At 36.3% G+C, this 20,655-nt stretch overlaps 1 protein-coding gene across 4 annotated transcripts in view; it reads left to right on the top strand.

Moving 5' to 3' along the window:
* QKI (QKI, KH domain containing, RNA binding) overlaps window positions 1-20,655 on the top strand; it is a 106,668-nt gene that overhangs the window by 60,049 nt on the left and 25,964 nt on the right. For all 4 annotated transcript variants that reach the window (XM_009999997.1, XM_009999996.1, XM_009999998.1 and 1 more), the window contains one exon: window positions 3,262-3,405. In XM_009999997.1, the coding sequence (XP_009998299.1) occupies window positions 3,262-3,405 (144 nt within the window). The remainder of the gene's footprint in view (window positions 1-3,261; window positions 3,406-20,655) is intronic.

Genomic DNA, 20,655 nt, shown 5'->3' on the forward strand with positions numbered 1-20,655 from the left:
TCTTTTTTTTTGCCCCCCCCCCCCCCCCCTCCCCGCAACTCCTCTCCATGAAAATAAAGAATAATTAGGAAAGAAGAAAAAACAAACACCAAAATTTCTGTAACTGTGTTGTAAGTGTGTTACTTTACATAATTATGTTACTCTTTTATTTTTTGTGCAACCAATTTTGGGAAATTGTGGTAAGATTATTTATTTTTTTTTTTAAAATTACCTGATCCATTGACTTTAAGAGCAAGGTAAATACTGAGCAGTTTCTTCAAGTCCATTGTTGTGTATAGGTACCCTGAGAATAATGAGTGTATATGCACAGGCAACAGAAAAGAAACTGTTAACCCACTAAGAAAGGCTTATATAACAGAACAGAAGCAGTGGAGGGATTCAAAGGCACAGTGTGTTGGGGTAGAAGAAATTAGAAATTCATTCCGAACTCAAATCTTTGATTTTTTTTACTTAATTGTTTTTTTAAAAACATACTGTGTGGACTTCTATTCTTCTTAACCTTTCTTTGGTTTTACTATTTGACTTAATAAATAGTACTCTCCAGAACAAAAGGACTTTTATTAATGTTCTTCATGACCATAGGAGAGCATTTATAGAACTAGTAATTTACTAGCTCAATTATCTTACTGATAAGTATTTGTATGATTGTGCTGTGAGGTCTGACCTTAATTATACACATGATTATTGACCTTACACACAGTGTGTTCCACCAGAAGTAAATTAGGTCATGTAGAAAAAGAACCTTTATGGTTTCATCTGTTTATTATCCTATGTACAGCTTTTAAAAACAAACACAAAAACACATTCTGTGACAAAATAATTTTAAGTGCAGCACTAATAGTTGAGATTATGTTAATGGAAATACTTAAATACTGAATAACAGAGAGGCTATCTTGTTTTATATATAAATATATATGTATTCTGCATTCCAAAAGTTACTAATCAGACTTATATCCACTATAACAATGCGCATTTCATTTTTCATTGCTGATAAGTGGTAACTCATCCAGATCTTCCAAGTTTTTGACATTTTGTACTATATAATTTTCATTATGAAATAAATTGATGCAATGCACGAAGGCCCCTTTATATTTGTTCACACTATGTATAAGCATATAATTTAGTTGCACAGTAGCTAAAACTGCATTTAGGCATTCCTTCTCTTTTAGGAATAGAACTTGCCATTTTACTTAGGGACACCCTTCCTTGTCATTTGTCCCTCTTGTTTTTTCTTTTTTTTCCTGTGCTACTGTAGTTGTGCACGTTATCACACATCTCATGTAGTAGTAATTGGCACCTTTCCCATTCCAGTGTTATGTCAACTCACTACCAGTCAGTGCAAGAAGAGGTAGTGGGAAGTTTCTTGCTCTGCCCTCTGCTGGTTCAGGAACCTGCTCTCATTTGTCGTACCTGTAATGTAATACTTCGTACTATCTCATATTAATATAGCTTGTCACTATATACAAGAAAATAACTCACTTCTGCTTTGGATTAAAAAAAAAATAATTATAAATAGAAGTGTTTAAATAGTAATAGTGAAGTTTTAATCACAATTGAGTGAAATGAGCTGCAAATACCTTGTTGCAAATAGTTATTTAAAAGATTAAATTACAGCAGAGAACATGTTATAATTCAGCTGTGCTTTGCATCAGGTTCTGTTTTATAAATGAGAGGTTTTTTTCCTGTCTTTTTTTCACCTTCTGAAATGTACAGCAATATTTTCACAGCCATCGTTTAGAAATTTGCCTAAGATAACATTTAAAAATATTACTGTATCTGGTAGTATGGAGTAGTGGGTATGTGCACATTACATGAAAAAGAGAAGAAATTTCCTTCAAAGTACTGACTCTTTTATACAAATTTTCTGTACATCTCGCATTATTCTGTTTTTTTTCCCATTTTTATTCTTACCTGTTCCACAAAACACTTCAGATTTAAAGCAGCTGAATTAAAGATGGAACATTCTGAGGAACAGTGCTCCCTCAGGTATATATGAGTATAAAATACTGCAAGTATTCATTGGTATTAAATCTTCAAACATTTCCTCTGCAAGTCTGATTTTCTGGGAGAATTTTAATGAAATTTGAGGAGGAAGACACATCTGCCATTAATTTTGCTTGCCTTGATTTTTAAAAAATGTGAATTGTGGTAATGCCACAGGAGGCTCTTCTATTATGCCCAGGTTTTTACATTTCAGATAAGGTGGCTTATTTTTTTGTTGTTAATACAGGCCTTTATTTTGATTCAAAAGTGAAAATAAACCTTTCTCATTTACTGAAGTTTTGATCTATCCCCCTCCCCATGTTTTTATCCCCTCTTTTTATTAACATTTTAAATATTGTAAAATTAAAATACAGGTTTTGGGAAATTTGGCTAGCTTTTTTCACTGTTTATAAAAGCAGAGTTGGAAAGTTTTTTCTGTGTTCATTATCTTGTTATTTGAAAGACTGGATACTATTATGTGTTACTTAAAATTACTGATATCTGTTGTTGGAAAATGTCTATATTAAAAAGATGTTTTGTTTAGCATCCCCCCCTTTCTGAAAACATTACTAAGATTTTATCTTTGGGATTATTCATGCCATTGATGAAACACAGCACCTGTGTAATGGTGACCATCTTGTTATGTGCTCCTCCATGACTTTGGTATTAAAGCCTTGTTGTCTCCTCTCTGCCTTTCATCCAGTGCATGTAGCTCTGCTTTGCAAATTGCAGCTTCTGTTCCTTTTGTAATATTTGATTCTTGATTCTTTTCTTCATGAGTCTTTAAAAGGGATATTTTTAGAACTGAAGAATTGCTTCCTTGTCCTTTGGAGTCATTCAGGAATTTCTCTGTATGGTGTCTGTTTCACTTTTCTTGAAAATAAGAGGTTGCTTAACCACCAGTATGTTTTATCTGCTTAACCCTTGAGAGGCTCCAAAGAATATTGAAAGCAGTACTGGTGTTTGTAATACTACTTTGTCTTGTTCCTTTGGTTGGAAAGGTACTCTGAGAAATTGTTTGTTTCGTAGTCTAAAAAAACCCCAAAGCAACAAAATTTGAGATTCCAAAACATAAAAATCCCCCAAAAGATAACTTGAAGTCTAAGTTCTTGTTAAGTAACCATGTGAAAGTCTCCCTAGTATGAAGAAGTCTTTTCCCATCTTACTGAAAATGCAGTTCATGCTATTCACAGAATTGTTTTGTCTACTCTTTCTGTGATTGTCTTATGCAGAAAGTAACAGTGCTTCATAGCTTCCTTTTTTTAATTTTTCTTTTAGGAAGAACAGAACCGAGGCAAACCCAACTGGGAACACCTGAATGAGGATTTACATGTACTTATCACTGTGGAGGATGCTCAGAACAGAGCAGAAATAAAACTGAAGAGGGCTGTTGAAGAAGTAAAAAAGTTACTGATACCTGCAGTAAGTATTTGTATGCAAGTCTTTGATTTACATTTCCAGAATTTACTTCTGAAATACAATTAATACTGCAGCAGACTATTAAAGAAAGAGTAAGCCTGCAGAACAGCATCCTATAGTGAATTTTAGATGCTATTTTGTATATCTACTCTACTCTAGTGATCTTTAATGTCTCATCCAAGACTGAATTATTCCTCAGAGTACTTGCTTTCTTACCTTCTTTTGATGTAAAGATGCTTCACTTTAAGGCTGGGGAAATACGACATGCTTTTATGTTTTGCTTTGAGATGTTTCTGATACTTTAAGAAAGAAGGCATGTTTTCTTTGCATTATCACATTAAACACCTTCTAAAAAGAACAGAACCCTTCAAGAACACAATATCAAGAAACTGCTGTCAATATGCTGGGGAATAATAAATATGATAAAACTGGAAAATAGGCTGTCTTCCTCATTTCCTGATTATATAAACTGCCTTCTTCCCAGCTAGAAAACTTAAAGCCTTTTGCAGTGACCAGAATTACCCTGTGAGAGCCTTTCCCTTAGATCTGCTCTGTATTCTCTCTCAAAGCAAGGAGACTCAGCATGGCTGTATAGTGGCATCCCATGCCATTAGCTTGCACCTTATGCTGATTTTTACCACCACTTTTGTGCCATTATAAAATGATAAATAATAAACCTTTTTCAGTAGAGGAGAAAATATCCATATTACAAGGAAAGATTGAGATTTTCCTTTGAAAGAAAGTAGTAGGTGGTGTTAAAATGACCTAGTGATTTTGGGTTCTTAGTGAATGCTAATAGACACTGGCTATGAGGACACTTGTGGTGACACATGCTGTATAAGCACATTTATTCAGAACACATTTTTCAAAGTTACCAGAGATCAGGAGAGAGACTTAATTTTTGAATTAGCAAAATATGGTGGAATATTAAGCAGGGGGTGTGAAAAAAATGTAGTTTACCCCTCTTCACATTGCACTTTAGCAGTTTCTGAAAGAAAAAAAAAAGAGAATGTAAATCTTCAGAATTTAGTCATCTGCTAGGCAGATCATGAGCACATTGGGCTTGAGTTTTTAGTCAGGATTAGAAATGGTAGCAAGAAAAATAATTTTTATATGGGCAAAACTTGGAACCCTGATGTTCATTCTCTTTGCTATGGAGCAAATAGTTTCAAAACACACACAACTGAAACTTCTGTGTAATACAATTAATTTAATAAAAAATCTGTTGATTCTTCTACCTCCCTCTTATTGCTGAATAATACAACTGAAGGGTCACATTCAAAATGACCAAGACACGAAGTCCCAGCATGTCTCAAGTACCGACATATATACTGTTTATGTTTCTGTCATATTTGGCTTTGGGAGCTGCTGGTTGAGTGTTTTCTGAACTTCAAAAACAAACAAACAAACATGAGTTGTTTGTTGTTATGATAATGTCAGCCAGCTCTTTGTCTTGAAAATATTCTGCCTCATTTAGTAACTTACTCAGCTGGGGGAGGTCTGTAATCCTGATTGTAAAATGTCTTTTTCCCTTTAGAAAGAAGCAACAACACGAGGCTAACTATTGTCCAAATATAGCATCGTAATGCTTTGTCAGTTTGTTTCATTAGCATCTTTATATATTTTGTGTAGGCATGAGACTTCTCTGAAGGAAGCCATGAACGTTTAAATAATCAGAGGAAGCATGAGGGGAAAAAAAGCAAAACTAGCTTATTATAATAAGAGGTGGGAAATTAGATGTTGGAAGATGCCAGAGCGGCTCTAAAATGTATTAATGGAAAACTGGAAATTCCTTTTCATGTGGTAGCATACCTGCAAGGATTACTGTTTTCCAAATAAGTATCAGTGGATTAAAATTGATTAAAAGGTCTTAATGTATTTGTTTTAACTTCATTCAACTTGAATACAATTTGAGACTATGTAGGAGAGAAAATTCAGATTCATTCTTGCCATATAGTGGCAATGCTTTCATTTTCTGAGATACATTTCAGAAAAGCAATTTTTATACACAAGGTATTAAAAAACCTCATTACATTTTATAGCAACTTCACAAATAGGCACATTTCTAAAATGGATTTCCATTTGAAGTGACTTGTGTGAACAGACACTATTTCCATAGTAGTTTCTTTTCATATTGATGAATCTGGATCACGAGTAATTTTTTCCCTGTGGATGTGAATTATTAATTGCCCTTTCTACTTGCTCTTGGATTTTTACAATGATGGTGGCATAGTCAAACAGTTCATCTTTAGAAATATAAAGGACAACTTGACGCAGATTGGCTGAAAAAGCTGTTCTTTTTCTCCCAAAGGAGAAAGGCTAAGACGTATTTCTTAAAAAAAAAAAATAAAAAAATACTACTTTATATTTAATTTACATTTCCTTGGTATGAAACCTTGTTGGCTGTACTTGAGGCTCCACAGCACTAACTCTTTTCCCATAGTTCAATGAGATAGTGGTCATTATCTGGATGTGCGAGATCATATGGTACTGCTTCTTTCATGGTTTTCTCCCAAAAAACCAGGAAGAATAAAGCAGTCTGCAGACTTGTGGGATCACACTGAGCTGCACCATCCTTATGCCTCCTAAAATGAATCTTAAAGGTTATTGACCTCTCTTCATTGTGAGAGCTTTGAGAGTTTGTTATTCATGAGAGTTCAGTAAGGCTGAGCGATTCTCTTGCAAAAGATTGTGTGCTGCAGAATGTACATAAAAATGCAGAGCCTGTGTAAGGGGAAGTACATAATAATTAAGTATAGCATACTGATTTACAGTGTCTTTAAGGGTTTGGAATTAGTCTTTGAGGTCCTGAGTGGCATTGCTGAATTCCTCTGCTAGAAATATGTGTATTCCAACAAATGCTGAAAAAATAAAATCTTGTAGCTGGATGTGTTTTCTAGATACTCCTTTTGTTATACAGATGTCCAAGTTTCTTTAGTTACTATTTTTCTTGTATACTGTCTTTATATAGAATGAGGGACATACAACAGAATTAAAATTTCAGGCATACACTTTTTACCTCTTTTTCCTTTTGACTCCATATTCTTCCTTTCTGAGGAGAAGATAATATTTTTGGCTTCTATTTAAGGGTTCTGATTTGGTCTGGAATCAGTTTTTCAACAAGTGGTTGTTGTAGTAATGCTGTATGTAATTTGCTGTCCTGTAGCTAAGACTTGAAAAAGCTTGAAATTTGAAAGGTACCAGATTTTGTTTTAGCTGTCTAGAAAGCCACAATAAATTCTGCATGCAAGTTTGACTTCCCTGAATAGCTCTTTCAAATTCATTCCTGCATGGTGTGCTGGTTTTACATTTTAATTTTACAAGTGAGAGTATAGTGCCACCTTCCATAGTCCCCCTGTTGAAATGTTGGTCACACTGAGCAATCCATTGTTTGCTGCTTGTTCAATTAAGATTATGAAATGAATAAGTGGTACAGTAGCAGACAAAAGACATTGCTGTCCTTAAAAGCTCTTCAGGAAATCTGCCCTGTCAGTTCAGATGCAAGTCTCTCACAGTGCACATCATGTAAATTATCAGAAAAGAAGTTCTGTAGGTAGAGTAATGAAGCAGCAAACTTCTGAGGAGAGACTGCTGTGTAACGTGGTAAACTTTTTGATGTGGAGGAGAGGTGATAGTGTGCTATTTTTAGTAGTGTGAAGCAGACTTAATGTATCCGTGACAGCATGAACCAAGGGCTGGTGCAGTCTTGCCGTTCCTTCATGATTTGCTGTTCCTGATTCCTGTTTTGCATCGGAAGGTAATGGCCTTCATCTCATGGTGCAGTGAGTCCATTTGGTGGAGAGCTTAACCCTGGATTAGCTGACTTGCTATGGCATCAGTTTTGTTTTAGCACTGACAGAAGCAATGGAGTGAGAACATGCAACCAGGGGAAAAATGGGGTTGCAGCAGACCAGCTTTAAATAAACTTCTGCAGAACTGCGAGTATGTTCACCTGCAGATAGTCTCTGAACAAAATAAACAGAAACTCTGTGTGGCAGAATATGATGATAAAAAAACAAAAGATGAACACCTGTCTTCTGTTCTCCACTCTCCAGTATGTCTAGTACTGGTAATTTCAGTGGCTTATTCACAAGTTGAATAAAGAATTACCTGTGTTGAGCTGTCCTTACGTAAATTCTGGTATGCATTTTATGTCTTACTCTACTGAAAGTTTTTACTGTAATGCAAGTCTGAGTTGTAAAATGAGGACAAGAATCTCTTACACCAGTTCACATAGGAAGTGTTTACATATTTTACTTGATATCTTACTGCCAGTGCTAAGTTTTTGAGCTTACACTAGTAGTAAGTTAATAAAATTGTTTCAAGCCAGCTGCAAGTGTGAAGCGGCTCTCTCCATCATTGTGTACTGTGGTAGAAACTAGACTGGTAGTTCCTTACCACCCAAATAATGTCTGTTGGTGGAAATTATTTTTGAGACCACACTTACTGCAAGATATCTAGGTGATTGGAAACTTGATTAAATTAAAATGCACTTAAACTCAATTTAATTCCTCAGGTCTCCTGAATTGATCTTTGTCATACTAAGGAGAAAACTAACATTATTCATCAGAATTTTGTTAATGAGAATAATTTTTAAAGGAAATACAAAATTTTCTCTTTTATGATTATACATGTTTTAAAAAAGTTGGCAGCTAATTAAAGGGTAAATACAAATTTATGATGATCCATGCCCTCACATATTTCAGTTGATTGTTTTACAAATTTGGATATGTAGTCATGATCAGAGAGATTTATATATGTCTAGTTTGAATAGCTTATACTTTTAACTAGCAGTTCATACTGATTCTTAGTCCACCTGTTACTTTGAATCTTCTCCCAAACAACTTTTGATGGCTTCTAAAACCTGGGGAAGTGAGTTAATTGTGCCTACGGACAGTTGCTGTTGAATACCCTATCTCTTTTCTCCTTTTCCTTCTTTAAATTATTTTCGGAGATGTATACCACTCTCCTCTGTATTAGTTTACTAAAGGTGTTACAAATGTATGAATTGACAAATGGTAGATCCTAATTTCTGAAAAAGACCTTGGGGAAGCTTGCAAAATAGTCTCTTCTCAAAGCAAAACAAAGAGGCTCTGTTGCCTGAAGCTCAGTAGGCACATGCCCTTCCAAAGCAGGATTTTGCATTGATTGGGAGCTCTAATTAGGTTCTACCTGGGTTTTGTCTGTCTTGCAGAAATGTGCTTAATCTGTTTTTTAGTAGACATAGTTGTGTAAGAAAAAAATGACCTATTGACCTATTCTGTTATTTAATTTTGTGGTATCTCTTTTTTTTATTCTTCATTGCATTTTTTTAAACTTGTTTCCTCTATTTTTGGCTATTTTTCTTGTGCTTCCTGTAGTCTTCCCCCTCCTTCCCCCCATATGATTTTTCTTTTTCTGTTGATGGCCTTGTAGCAGAGCATTTAAGCTGGAATCTTTATATAAAATCTTGTTAAAGTAATTTCTCCTCTTATGCAAAAAGTAGATGATGAAGCTATGATTCTCCCTGTCTGACCATCTTGATAAAGATTATTATAAGACTGCAACAAATATGCTCCATTTATAGTTACTGTTGGGCTTTGATGGGTTTTATTTTTTGAAAACAGAGCCTTATACCTAAGTGGAATAAATGCTAATTGTAGAATTGTGATTCCTGAGAAGATACAGTATAAAGAGTAGAATTTTTTTGTCCTGCACTTCAAACACATTTTTATACTAAATATTAACTGGACTTAAGGAAGTCATGTACAAGTTTTCTCAGCAGTGGTTTCTAGAGGGATCTTAGCAATTGCAAAGATTTTTGTGTGAAGTAATAAAAAAGTAAAGTGTTAAATAATTCTGTATTGCCTGTGTTAGTTTTCAAATCTAGATTTCTAATTATACAGAAGTAAAGCTTGTCATACAACCATCTGTGGTTTAATGCTATCTGATGATTTATCATCATGTTGCTCTACATTATGCTATTTTGACATTAGAACACAGGAAATTCTAACCCTTGGAAAAGTGCCCAGGGTTTTTCACCTTAAAACTTAAGTGTTTCTTTTTTAAAAATACTTTTCATAAGTATTATAAAAGCTCTGCTTATTTTCAACTGCACTTTATTAGGGATAACTTTATGAGAACAGAACTACCATTTACATCTTCAGTGGTAGGACAATTATAATCTCATTTTTAGTATTTCGACAGTATGTGTGTATGTAGTAATTTATCTTAATCAAATTCAACTTGTTTTGGGAAGGGAAGTGTGTTTTAAATTCCAAATCACTTGGACTTACTGAATTGAAGGAAGCCCAAAATCAGCAAATCTCAGGAAAAAGTCAGGGGTCTCTATAACTATATCCACTCCTTTGATATTACATCCTGTTATAAATTGGAGTGGAAGATGTGAGTTTTTCTTTGACCAAAGACAACTGTAGGTGCTAAGAATTAAACTTCTTCTATTTGTAAATAAATAAACCCATCATTTGATAGATACTTTCCTAAAGTTTCCAGAACTGTACATTTGCAAATCTTTTTCATAAACAAAAAAATTGGACCCCCAAACCCACCATTTGGAGTTAGCTGTCTTAAGAGTAGTAATTTTGTTGAAAACTAAATTTTATTCATGTAATTGCATGCATCAATATGCTCTCATCTTAGAAATAACTTCTTTGGGATTTTGTCACTCTCTAGCTTATGTTTCCTAGTTTGAAAACAGAATTTAAACTTACAGTGCCCTGGCTTTCTTGGGAACCTTAGTGACTGTATAGATACAGTTGTACTAACACAAGCAAATGATATGTCTGGAAAGGTGAAATGAAACTAGAAGGAGCAGAGGTTTGTCATATATACTTGCTTGAATGCTGTAGTGATGGAATTTATGCAAGTAGGCAGTTCTAGTTCTTGCTAAGCCTTTTGGCCATGTTAGGCAGCCAGTGGCCTTTTTTTTCTGTATTTTCTGGTCTGAGCTTTTAGTTTAGTGACTATACCTATATCTGCTAGGGTCTTAAAGAAAAGTTTTGAACTTTTAAAATGAGAGCTTGCTTGCTTAGTTTGTTAAAATTTATAATCAAAATCAGTGCTGTCAACAGAGATGTGTTGAATAATGTTCATGCATGGGCAGGAACACTTTCTACTAGAACAGGCTGCTCAGAGCCCCTTCCAGCCTGCCCTTGAATACCTCCAGGGATGGAGACCCCACAACATCTCTGGGCAGCCTGTTCCAGTGTCTCACCACCCTTACACTGAGGAATTTACGCCTGATCTCTAACCTAAATGTCTCTTCTTTCAGCTTAAAACTATTACCCCTCGTCCTCTCACTGCAAGCCCCTGTAAAAAGTCCCTTCCCTGCTTTCCTGTAGGCCCCCTTCAGGCACTGGAAGGCCACTATGAGATCCCCCTGGAGCCGTCTCTTTTTCATGCTGAACAACCCCAGCTCCCTCAGCCTGTCCTCATAAGAGAGGTGCTCCAGCCCTCAGATCATTTTCATGGCCCTTCTCTGGACACGTTCCAACAGGTCCACATCTTTCTTGTGCTGGGGGCACCAGAGCTGGATACAGTGTTCTAGGTGAGGTTTCACCAGGGCAGAGTAGAGGGGCAGAATCACCTCTCCTGGTCTCCTGGCCGCACTTCTTTTGATACAGCCCAGGATGGAGTTGGCCTTTTGGGCTGCAATTGCACATTGATGGCTCATGTCCAGCTTTTGATCCACTAGTACCCCCAGGTCCTTTTCCACAGGGCTGCTCTCCAGTGTGACCTCCCTCAGCTTGTATTCATATCTTGGGTTACCTTGGCCCAGGTGCAGGACCCTGCACTTGACCTTGTTGAACCTTATGAGGTTCACCTGGGCTCACTTCTCTAGCTTGTCCAGGTCCCTCTGGATGGCATCCCATCCCTCTGGCATATTGACCACACCACCCAGCTTGGTGTCATCAGAAAACTTGCTGAGAGTTCTCTCAGTGCCATCATCAATATTGTTATTGAAGATACTAAACAACACTGGGCCCAGCTCTGACCCCTGAGGGACAGCACTTGTCACTGTTTTCCATCTGGACTTAGAGCCGTTGACCACTACCCTCTGGATGTGACCATCTAGCCAGTTCCTTATCCACTGAACAGTCCACCCATCAAACTCATATCTCTCCAGTTTAGTGAGAAGGATGTTGTGAGGGACCATGTCAAAGACCTTGCAGAAATCCAGATAGATGCCATCCATTGCTTTTCCCTGGTTGACTGATGTAGTGACTTTGTTGTAGAAAGCCACTAGTTTGGTCAGGCAGGACTTGCCCCTGGTAAAGCTGTGCTGGCTGTCCTGGATCACCTCCTTGTCCTCCACGTGCCTTACTATGTCTTCTAGGAGGATCTGTTCCAAGATCTTCCCAGGCACAGAGGTAAGGCTCTCTGGCTTTCATCTTGTGAGGCATCAACATGAGAGTTGTGAGGAGAGGGGTTGCCAGTGAAGACTGATGCAAAAACGTTGTTGAAAACCTCAGCCTTCTCCTTGTCTGTTACCATTTCACCATTGTATCTCATCGGGGGGGTATGCTTTCTTTAACCTTCCTTTTCTGGTTTACCTAAGAAAGATACACACAAAAAAATGAGACTTAAAATTTGACTGGTCGTGGAAGCACTTGTTTTCCCCTATGCTAGCAAAGATACTCTTTAAATAAGTGTTAACTTTCTCATCTGTAAAGTGCTATGATAGCTCCTTACTGATTTGTAAAACACTCATAGGGGTAAATATTTACTTAAAAAAAAAAAAAAAGTATGAAAGGTCATTACTGGAATGTGAATTCTTTTGTAGCAATCTGTAGTTTTACAGGTGGTCCTGAAAACAGAAGAGTGAGCAACATTTGTGTTATCCTGTAAGACTAGACATTATCGGGGAAACTCTGAAGGGTTCTTGGTGTTCATACAGGAAGTTGTGCTAATAAGAAATAGTTTCATTGATTTCACATTAGAGTAATTTAGAATTATCTTGGAAATTGTTTTGTTGCATAAGCCTTCATGTAAATTCTGAATATTACTGAAATATTTTTGTGTCCTGGTTTGAGCCAGGATGAAGCCAGTTTTTCTTTTTACTGAGTGGCTGTTTCCATCCCATGAAGGTAAGCCACCAGCCTGTCCTGGTTTGAGCCAGGATGAAGCCAATTTTTCTCTTTACTGATTTTTTTTTTCTTCAGTAAGCTTTCTTGTAACTAGCAACAGTGTGTTCTGCTAGGCTGATAAGACAGTGGAATGTTTTTCTAACTACTGAGGCTTCAAGGCTGCACCTGCACTCTGCCAGCTCAGACACTATGGGGAGATCTGTGACCCCCCCGTAGGAGGCTGAGTTAAGACAGACAGCAAAATTGGCCAAAGATATTCCATTCCATATATCTACGTAAGCTCAAAGGAAGGTCAGAGAACACAGAAGACAACTTCCTTCCTTCTTCTTCTCCCCTTCTCTTCCGTCCATGGCCGGCGTCCGGGGAGGACTCTGTTCATCCATCACCGTCAACCCTTAGGCTCAAGTTCTCTGACCCCCATAACTCTCTGCTCTTTCTCCAGCAGCAGCTTCGGGATTCCTCGGGACTCTTCCCAGTTCAGGGAAGTGCTGTGGGAGTTGCTGGAGTGGGGGGAGGCGAGAGGTTTTTGCCTATACCTGAATCTATCTGTATATAATTGTATATATTTTCTTGTATCATTCATTAGTGTTTTAATTAAAGCTGTGTAGTTTAGTTTTCAATCCAGCCAAGTCTCTCTCTTTTTCTCTCTCTCCTTCCCTACCTGGGTTGGGGGGAGGGGGGATCGAGAGCATTGTTGTCGGACCTGAGTCAAACTGTGACATTTTGTGAAGGAACTTAATAATAAATTGTGTATATATCCAGCTATTTAGCCTTTTTACTTTATGGCTTTAGTAAAACATTGTTACATGATGTGTCTTCCTAAGAAAGTAAATGGGAAGATTAGCAGTTTTGCAGAGTCACCTAGGAGTCGTGCTCAACTGGCACCGTCTTGAAAGTGTGGTTAAACTTAAAGGGTTTTTCAACTAAGTTTCTTGGAAAAGAGATTAATACAGGTGGCTTACTCCTACACTTGTATCACAGTGATTGTGATTATCCAGAAGAATAAAAAGATCTGATAATTATTTAAGTCTCTGTTCATTTTCCTATGAGAAGTACTTGGTGTTATAGTGTAGGGCCCTCCTTTTCTCTTGATACCCAAAGTGTGCCATCTTGGAGTGCTGACTAGAGCATAGCTGTCTTGTCCTTTTTTGTGGATTCTCAGAGAAGCACTATCTCCAAAGATAAAGTGTCACATTTTTTCCTTCTCTGAATAATGAGCTTGTAGATGTCTCCTAGCTTTTGCAAAGACATGGTTGATCCTGCTTTAAACATTGTATCTCCACTAAATTTCAGGATGAAAGTTACAAAAATGTTTCCTACTTACCATGCAGAATTCACAGAGAGTAGTATTTGACTTGGCAGAGATGATGCTGCTTCTTTCTCAGAGTAAATTTCATCCATTGAATGTAAATGGAATCTTTCAGAAATACCAGCAGGTGTTTTGACTCTGAGACCCAGGTCTCTTGGCACTGGTGTGCTTAGATTACCTTAGATTGCTAGATTTTGAGTGATTTATGAGGGAACAGTCAACCTTCCAATTTTTCATATCTGTTGCAAATTCTGGGCAGTATTTGTAAAGGGATGCTATTTTGTCTTTCATCTTTGTGAGGATAATTATTACCTCTGATAGGTGAATCTCACTTGAGTAAGATGAACTGATAGAGGTCTGTATGTTGCAAATCAGTACATACTGTACAGCCAGATCTGAAACTGGGGACACCTGTGACAACAGGTATCCTCCAGCTGCTTTCACTGGACAATATATGCTGAAAGTAATGGAAAAAAAAAAAGATTTTTCAAAATATGCAAATGATCAGCCAGCACCAGTTGTCCTGACTATTCTGTTCCTTTCTTAGCAGTTCTTTGGAAGCTAAAAAGAAAAGCCACTCAATGACCACTCATACTCTTCTCCATCACCAATCAGGTTCGTGTCTGATTTGGTTTTTTTTTAATACTGAATCTCTTGCTCTCAAGAATGTTTTGGGCATTTGAGATAAAGATGCTGTTTCTTGTCACAGCATAGCTCATCTGATTTTGGTTTCTTAAGTGTTATACTAGCCAGAGAAAGGAGGTGATTTGTTTCACAGAAATCAAAATCCACCATAATTTAACTATGTTATTTGATTTAATATTTTGAATTTTTAATCCTAAAATAATTATGTCATCTTAAAACTTTCGAAAACTTCTGACTGTTTTATAAATAGAGATTATTCTAAATGTGTTCTGGAGTTTGTAGTTCCCAAGACCGTATCTCTCTTCTGCATCACACAGTTAATATAAAGTTACAAGAAATTACTGCTCTTTGGAGGAGATAATTCATTAGGAACATTAGGAACATCCTTTGCTATTTAACTTCTATTTCTGAAGGTTACATGAAAGAGTTTTCCTTTACGGATAATATTATAAAGACAACTTCCTGTAGAAAGTTTCTGTATTGCAAAATAGAATTTCCAAAGTAACTTATGTTAGTGTCAGTAGATTAATATTTTTTAACACATATGTTTATCAAATGTTGGTTTTACTATGATGATTCCATGGAGAACTTTTCCCAGAAATGACTTCTTAACCACTACTTTACCATGAAATGTTTTCAGATTTTGTATTCTGAGTCTTCAGTTTGTGGAGGGATAGTTAATTTATCTTATAATACCAGTACTGCTAATTATATCTCTGTAACAAAACTCTTGATTAAAAATTCTTATCCATATTAATTTATGTCAGTAATTCAAGATCAAATCTATTGCACTGTAAGGCATACAAAATAAGTTTATGGTGAAGAACAGAGTACGTAGCATACTTCTGATGGCTGCTGTCATATGGTGGTACATGTTGGCACTGAACTTAATATATATTTTGTAACAGAGATTTAGGCCTCCTGTAAATAAGGAAATTGTTTCAAGGCTTCCTTTGAAGGGTGGAAGCAACTGTTATAAAAATTAGTCTCTGTAAGTAGCTATTTGAAGGAGAAGCAAGAAACCTTCCAAGTATGCCAGTATAAATAAATTCAAACTAAAAAGGGCAAATTAAACTGTTGAGTACCTTTGAAGAGCTTTCTTATTTAGAATGCTCAATCTATTTTTAGGCACTGATTTCTTTTTGCAATTACACTTTTCTGAACTAAATCTGTATTTAAAAATACAATGAGGTTACAGTGTCTCAGTAATTTTTTTTAAATGAAAGTTACCAAAAGCTTAACTTTCTCAAATGTTACTAATTGACCTAATATGGAATTTAAAGTAATACTTTAAAAAAACAAATATGATGTTAGCTGTTATTACATGTTAGATTGAAAGGAAAAGCAGGCAATATGCTTTGAAATTAAATGCATCTCTTAATGTCTCTCTAGCATTTTAAACGTTGGCTTTGTTTCCATTTCGAGTAACTTTTTGAGAATGCGTCTTATCTTTGCACGTCTGTTTTTTTAATAGTTATGGTAAGTTTTCAGCTGGAGAAAGGAAGAAAAGTTGTTGTGATATTTACTATAGCTGTTCTTCCTCAAAAAGTAATGGTGATTTATATAAAAGATCAAAAGTTTGTCCTTGTATTTTACTAATGTGACTAAAGTAGTAGTTCTTAGTCCTGTATCTTTCATAAAAGATCTTTCTTTTTCCAGCTACATCTTGGATTTTTTTCTTTCAAAACTCTGTCTTCACCAATGGTCATAACATTTCCTGCAACAGTACTACATTTTTCCTTCAACAGCTTATTGTGTGTGTTGCTTTGTTGGACCTAACACCTGTTGTTTCCTTCCTTGCTGTCATCTTGTCCCAGGAATGCATCTGAAATAGCTTTTAGACTTCTGTTCAGTGTTCACTGCAATGACTTAGAAATCATCGAGTCTAAATTATTTCATCTCTTCAATGAAGTGTTTAGTGATGCTACACCATTCTTTTCATGTAGCTTTCATTTGGTGCTTCTACATTTTCTTAAGCTTTTTGGAGACACATTCCTGTTGCTTCTTTAAAAGAACATGTTTTTTTCAGTTGAAATGTCCGAATGAAATCTGATGATAAATACAGGAATAGCCAACGATATGTAAACAAAGCTCAACAGGGGTTTTTCCATACGTGTGTGTGTATAAGTCTGTAACCTTGTTTGTAGTGAAGAGCATAGCAAGAGACAGACTTCAGAGCAAATTCTGATAGCTTGTGTGACAGATTGGCCACCTCAATGAGAAGCCAGTGGCACGCATGTTAAGTTAAAATAGTACTTTAACTTTAAATATTCGCCATGTAACTGCATTATTTTAAAATTATTTAAGTACGTTAACTATGACTAGAAATAAAAGCTGCTCAGGTCAGGATCAAAAGTGGGAAACATAAACTGACCAAAGGTGATATTAAACAGTTTTTTTCTTTTTCCTCACTGACTGACTTGCTTTTTAGAAATGTCAATTAAATGTTTAGCTTAATAAACATGTAAGTGAAGCAAATGAGAAAAGTCAAGTGTAAACGGGAAAAAAACCCCACAAAAACTGGCAAGCATAAAGCATTGAAATAAATTACATTAATCTAGTGCATCTTTAACACTCAGGGATAAAAACCTCCCAACTGAGAGGTCACCTAAATGCACCACTTAGGTTTCTGAATGGACCAACAGGTATAATATCCATGTAACAGATTGTACTGGACATGCTGTATCATATAAAAGGCACAGCAGTGTGGCTTATTACAAATAATTCTTCATAAAAGTTTTAAATAAAGTGATGGGATGTTTTTTAAACATCCTTAATATATGTGGAATCCTTGTTTTATTTCTCCAAGCTGATAAAGAGATTAAGAGAAAGAGATTAAAACAAAAATAAAAAAATAATGTATCTGTAGACATGAGCATTTTTGGATAATATGAGAGGAGCACTGGTCATAATGTGTCTCTAAATGTTGTAGAAGAAAACTTTTAGCAAATGCATTTATGAGAATAGCCTCAACCTTTTTTGAAAGAGTGAGGAAGTCTGTTTCATATGTGAGTTTAAAAAGATTCAACTACAGCATATCAATAATTGGGTTTCTTCTGTGGGTTATAAACAAGAGAGGAAGTAGAATCTTTCTGAACTTTTAGAAGTAGTAGAATTTATCTAAATTTAAAGTCTATACAGGTAACAGGAAGTGAAGAAAAGTCATTCAGGGTAGGTCAGTTACTAAATCTAGTGTTGAGAGGTCAGGTTTGTATCCAAAGCATTCCCAACTTTAGCAGTCACTTGGATGTAAGGACCTATTGGAGTCACCACTGTCAATATACAGTGCCCTAACTTTTATAATGTGTCTCAGCCTGATTCTTGTGCAAAAGGAGAGAGGCTTTCCTGAAAAAAATAAGTTGCTGTTTGAAGAAAACCTATTTTGAGGTTGATATTTACATTCCTGAAAAGGGTTGTGAGATAATTTTGCAGTTATGGCCATACCACTTAGTTTATGATTCTTTAAAATGCATGTTTGGTTAACCACACACCTGACAAGCATCCTTGTGCAAACCAACCACATATAGTGCAGCTCACTGGCATGGATGATGTTCTCAAACTTATGCCATAGGAGTCCTCAAATTCTGTGCCAAAATGGTCTAGCAGTACTTAGACAAGTAAGCCAGCAAGATCAACATCTTCCTTCTTTCTAGACGACAAAATTAATCCACGTTGGTCCAGAGACAGCAAATGTTTATTCTGTTCAACACTGAGCTCCTGTTTACCTTTTAATGGAAGAGAGAACAGCTGGGACAGAAGAGCAAGGGAGCAGTCATTAGTTCCCTTCACATTTTCATTATTAGGAACGACAGAGAAAAGAGCATTGACACAAAACAACCATGGACCCTTCTCAAAATTAATAACACTGTAAAAGGACCTGGGTGCCTTTTGAAAAACTGAGAGGTTCTAGTGATAGTGAGATGGTGGGTGCTTATGCATTCACTATAAAGACAGAACACACGATATTCAGTAGCTTTTCATGAGTTCCTTGATCTTTAGTTTAGGCTAATACATGTAGTATGTAATAGCAATAATAGAAGGGGAATTAATTTGATTTGAGAGGTGACTTAAGTCTCTTCAGTAGTCAAAACGCATAAGTTAGTGGTTCAGTTACTACCTACTTTGCTGTCATACTCCATGTGTTTTTTTTACTTTCTTAATGTTTGTTCTGCACAACTTGATCCTTTGTCTTTGCAGACACGAAGCCTCACTTGTGAAAAGCCTTAATGTGAGAGTACATCCCCTCCTGTACACAGAGGTGTTGCTACGGTTCTCTGCCGTGCACAGCCATTTTAATCTGAATGGGAGATCTGTCTAGGGACCCGAGTACAGTAATTAGCAGTCTCTTCAGAGTGTCAGAGCAGAATTACCATTGTAACGGTTTAGCTGGAGGATAAAAGGATTGAATTTGGGTCTGCCTTCCTGCCCAACTAAATGAGTTGCCATGGGAATTTTCAAATATAAGAGACGTTTACTTAAAGCAATTTGGCGGGTTTGAATAAACTCATAAATTACGAGTTTTAGAGGAGAGATCCTTGCTTTCTCTGGCATAGGCTGAACAGCAAAGAAGGCTGTTAGAAAGCTGCTTACGTTCTTAATGAGAATAAGTTGATCCATGCTCCCGTGCAGACTATCAGCTTATTAAGGCTAAACTGTTTTTGCTAAATACAGTACAATAAGCACATTTTGAGAGACAGAGTTTGCAACAAATCCCTGGAGTAAAAAACAAAATCTGATTGCTCTAAACATAAATTGAATTTCCTTTGCTAGATTAGATCTGTTTTCAAGTAATGCTATTAAAAATGGTTCTCTGTATTGTTTCAATAAACATTAACCTGCTATTGATTTCAACTTTCCTCTGCATGTAGTATTTATTACAACACTTGTCAAATCCACTTCTGAAGGTGTAGGAGGACATCAAAGGTTTCTTTCGAAAACAAGGTGCTACGGCCCTTCAAACTGTTCTTTTCGGGTCACATGTAAATGTTTTCCCAACTCGGGCCTGCCTTCTCTCTGAAGGGAGTTGGGCTTTGACCTGCTGACTTCTTTTTCAGCACCAATGCTATTGAAATGTGAGAAGACGGACTTGGTGCTTTCACAAATGCCTGAAGTGATGAACATCACTTATGCTTGTTTAACCTTCAGTTGTGCTCAGGAAGTCAGGTGTAGAACTGATGATCGTTTTGCACTGTTTGTTTGGAAGCATGCAGTAATGTTCTCCTAGCCACTTAGATTTGATAACATAAAGAAATAGGGAAGCTTATATGTGTTTTTGAATACTTTAGTACCAGATTTAAAATATTTTTTTTTCAAGGAAATGTCATAATTGGAATATTATGCAATATTTTCCCCAAAAATAATTTGTACTGGGTATATAGCTTAAGGCTTTACTGTTTCCTTGTGATCCTTTTTAGAATGTATCTCAAATCTTGAATCATCGTAACTATAAGGGTATGGTGGACCAACTAATTAAAAATAAAGTAGTACTGCTGTAACGGTAGTAATTTAGACTTTTGTTTAAAGCAGTAAAAATGCTTAGAACTCCTTGATGTAATCTTACATCACTAGCAGGAATCCTGTAAATTAGCAAAGGAAAATAGTAGATTTGTGCTGGTGATTCAGCGGTTGAACAGCTGCTAAGTTCTAACAAATTCCTGAACTGTTACTAATGATGCAGCTGAAACTCGGTTTGGTAGCCTTAGGGTACTGTTCCTGTGAAACTTCAGAACTATCTCCAAAGAAATTAGATGAAGACGAGAGGAGCATTTACTATTACTAATACTCAGAATTTTCGCTGTTCATTTAAAGTTACTTTGAGGTATATTGGTTCTTCATATTAATTATCTGTTCTCCAGGGTGTGTGTGCTTAAAAGTTGCCAGTGAGTTGATTTCATCAGACTTGATCCCCACCCACTTTTAGATGAGTTAGTAGAAGGGGACAGCAAAATTTAAAAGTATTACTTTAGCGTTTGTGAAATGGCTTGAGAAATTGAAAACATTAATACTTTTACACTCTGTATTATAAGAGGGGTGCCAAATTATTAGAGGACATTAACAGCATTTTCCAAAAATCAACAAAATATAGAAAACGCAATGCTACAGATGACTGGTTGAGATACTGGATTTAACTGACTGCATCAGTTAGATCCATAGTACCATGGGCTTACAGCAGCTCTGCAAGATCTTGCTATTTACATAAAGAAGGCGGGGGGG

Source organism: Chaetura pelagica, unplaced genomic scaffold (assembly GCF_000747805.2).
Source record: "Chaetura pelagica isolate M959 unplaced genomic scaffold, ChaPel_1.0 scaffold135, whole genome shotgun sequence".
Taxonomy (NCBI): Eukaryota; Metazoa; Chordata; class Aves; order Apodiformes; family Apodidae; genus Chaetura; species Chaetura pelagica.